We start from the raw sequence: 3274 nt of genomic DNA, 5'->3' as shown, positions 1-3274 counted from the left end.
ATGTCCAAATACAACTGGGATCAGATCCGTACTCAAGTAAAAGCATTCCGAGCAAGGGCGCATGCCTCCTACCCACTACATGCACTTGCCACTGTCAAGGACTTTCATATTGATGGCAACCAACGCAAGATTTACTTTCTCTCCAACAATCAAGCCATCGATGGCACGCTCACCCGCCACCTCACGCTTTATCAAGTCGACTACCACGACATTGCACCATCTCTGGACGAGCATGAACCCTTAGGCAAGTAGAGAATGCCACGTGAATGGATGATAAACACTGACAGCAGGAACTTTTATTGCTTATCGTCAACAGCATCTCAAGAACATCCCTATATCCAGGCACTCTCCAAACGCCCTATTCTAGAATGGTCACCCGTGTTTTCTCAATACCTGGTTCCAAGCGAGTCCAATGTCCCTGTGGATGCCGTATTCCCTTCTCCTAGTGATGCATCATCAGGGCTGTATCCCATTGAAAGCATCGCACATTATCAAGTGATGGATGATCAAATCTTGTTTTGTTCTGGCAACGCTGTCTATTTGGGTACATTGGGTCAGGTACTATATAGAGAGAGGTATCATGGATATGAATGATGATGTTGGCATGCTAACATCGATACGGTCTTAGATCCCTATTTTATTACAGCAACAGCAACAGCAACAACCGACAAATTCATCACCAGCAACCCTTATTCCTCCTCCTCCTACTCCTGTTATGCAGCAGGGCTCTCCGTCAGAATCACCGCCTTCTCCGAATATGAACGTAGTAGATTCATCGTCGCCAAAGCACCAAGCAACGTATACGCGTCAACAAAATGGTAGCAACAACAACAACAACAACAACAACAACAACAACAACACTACTTCCAGCACGTTGGGCAATACATTTCAATCCCCTGTTCGAAATGATGCAAAGCTCGGTGGCGTCAACAATAATCTCATTGCCTTTATCCGCAATCGTGATATTTGGGTAGCAACAACGGAAGGCTACGAGGTACAATTGACGACAAGTTCACTACAAATGGATGATCCAACATTGTCATCGGGCACTTCAGAGCATGTGATGCAGGTATTTATACATTGTGTAATGATTACATCCACCCCACCCCCTTTACTCACCATCATTGGATCAGGAAGAATTCCAAAGGTACACTGGTTATTATTGGGCACCAGCATCAGCATCATCATCAACCGATCCAATCAATCGAATCTTGTACTTGGAGACTAGTGAGAAGGATGTGGATGTCGTGGTGATTGTGAAACCAAGATATGGGGCAGCCATCCATCCAGAGCGCAATGCAGCTGAACCCGTACGATACCCAAGGGCTGGTACACCCAATGCTGTCAGCGACTTGCAAATTGTTGAATTTGGATCGGTGATACCAGGGACAACTACTAGGATTGTGCGAAAGCGATTATGGCATGGTAGCATCAAGGATGTATTTCCCTGGTGCGAGTACATTGTAAGGTTTGGTTGGCTACCTGATGGACAAAGGTAATTATTGTGAGTGTATGTTTGTGATAGAGGTTGCTTATCCTTTCTTCTTTTATTAGTGTATGGGTTCAAATTTTATCGCGTGATCAGAAACGCATGGCTGTATTGCGAGTCGCTTGTGATCAATTTATCACTGAATCAGATTATCGACAACAACAGCAACAACCACACACAACCCAATTCGAGATACTTTGGGAAGAGACATCTTCAATATGGATCAATGTAGCCGACGCCTTTTATTTTCTCAAATCTTCTACACCCGAATGCGTTGAGTTTATTTGGCATTCTGAACAATCAGGCTTTCGACATCTTTACTATATATCAAAACGATCCTCGGCTGCCGCCTCATCCATTACTCAGTTAACAAGTGGGGACTGGTGCGTCACGGATCATCCAATCTATGTTGATGAACAACGACACCTTGTTTATTTCATGGCCAGAAAAGATACACCTTTAGAATCTCATTTATACGTCACCCATTATCGTCGACAACATCATCATCATGATCATCAACAGCCCCTTATTTCTCGACTTACACGACTCGGCTTTAGTCATAGTGTTGCTATGGATACATCGGCGGGTGTTTTCATTGATTGCTTTTCCAGTTTACATCACACACAAAGTATCATTTTGCAACATCTCGAATACCATGACAACAACAACAAATTACCCACCGTGGCGGAAGATCTTACAGCGCTTGTGTTTGCAATACCCCATACAAAGGAAGATGTTGCATGTTGGATGATGGAAGATACTGAGCACACAATACGATCCTCTCCTCGCGTCCTTGCGACACCCACACCCTCTGACGGGAGTGGTCGTCGCCATTCATCGAATAGCGGCAGCTTTGAATATTGGCATGCACTTAAATCAGGCAGCTTTGGCATGTATGATGCAGAAACACAAAGCGTTCCTGCTGGTGAAATCTTCTCGTTTATCAATGCGGATGGTGTGCGGCTTTATGGTTATCTTTACAAGCCAAGGTACTATGAACCAGGCACAAGTTACCCTACCATCTTGTACATTTATGGTGGACCCAAGACGCAAATGGTGACGAATGATTTTCGACTGGCAAGGTTACAACGTTATCTCATGTCCGTGCACTTTGGATTTGCTGTGGTGGTGATTGATGGGAGAGGATCTTCAGATCGTGGGCTAGCCTTCGAATCGCATATCCACCGTCGACTTGGCAGTGTTGAGATTGATGATCAAATCCAGGGTCTTTATCATGTGCATGATGCCAAAGTGGGTGCCGAAGCTACCTTGGATGGCAACATTGTCAGCGTCATTGATTTGGATCGTGTGGGTATTACTGGATGGTCCTATGGTGGCTACCTCAGTCTGATGGGATTAGCACAACGACCCGATGTTTTCAAAATGGCCATTGCAGGTGCTCCTGTAACACAATGGGAATTGTACGACTCGGCTTATACGGAACGGTACCTTGGTCTTCCTGAGACAAATCGTGCTGGCTATAAAGCAGGTAGTGTGCTGAATTGGGTAGACCAGTTTCCCGATAGGTAAGCAATTTCTCCACCATTGCCATTGTCATCATGTATTAATAGATTTTGTAGTGAACACCGACTACTGATTGCCCATGGGCTGATTGATGAAAATGTCCATTTCGTGAATACTGAGGTGCTGGTATCTAAATTGGTCAAGCACAACAAGCCGCATTATCTTCAAGTTTATCCTACTGAAAAACATGGCCTGAGGCATGCGAGCGTAAATGAACATTTTGAGACCTTGTCGTTCTTTTGGTTTGTAAATTATTTGTAA

The 3274-nt window shown here is 44.5% G+C and overlaps 1 protein-coding gene across 1 annotated transcript; it reads left to right on the top strand.

Annotated features, from left to right (window-relative positions):
• O0I10_011918 (uncharacterized protein) lies at positions 1-3274 on the top strand (the record flags this gene model as incomplete). Its single annotated transcript, XM_058491877.1, has 6 exons — positions 1-244; positions 317-558; positions 629-1069; positions 1134-1495; positions 1555-3015; positions 3070-3274. 6 exons carry the CDS (start codon positions 1-3, stop codon positions 3272-3274), a joined length of 2955 nt encoding a protein of 984 aa, XP_058337365.1.

This window comes from Lichtheimia ornata, assembly GCF_029851405.1.
Source record: "Lichtheimia ornata isolate CBS 291.66 chromosome Unknown scaffold00104, whole genome shotgun sequence".
NCBI classification, from domain to species: domain Eukaryota; kingdom Fungi; phylum Mucoromycota; class Mucoromycetes; order Mucorales; family Lichtheimiaceae; genus Lichtheimia; species Lichtheimia ornata.
The sequence above is the reverse complement of the archived record's forward strand: the minus strand, read 5'-3'. Positions and strand labels throughout refer to the sequence as shown.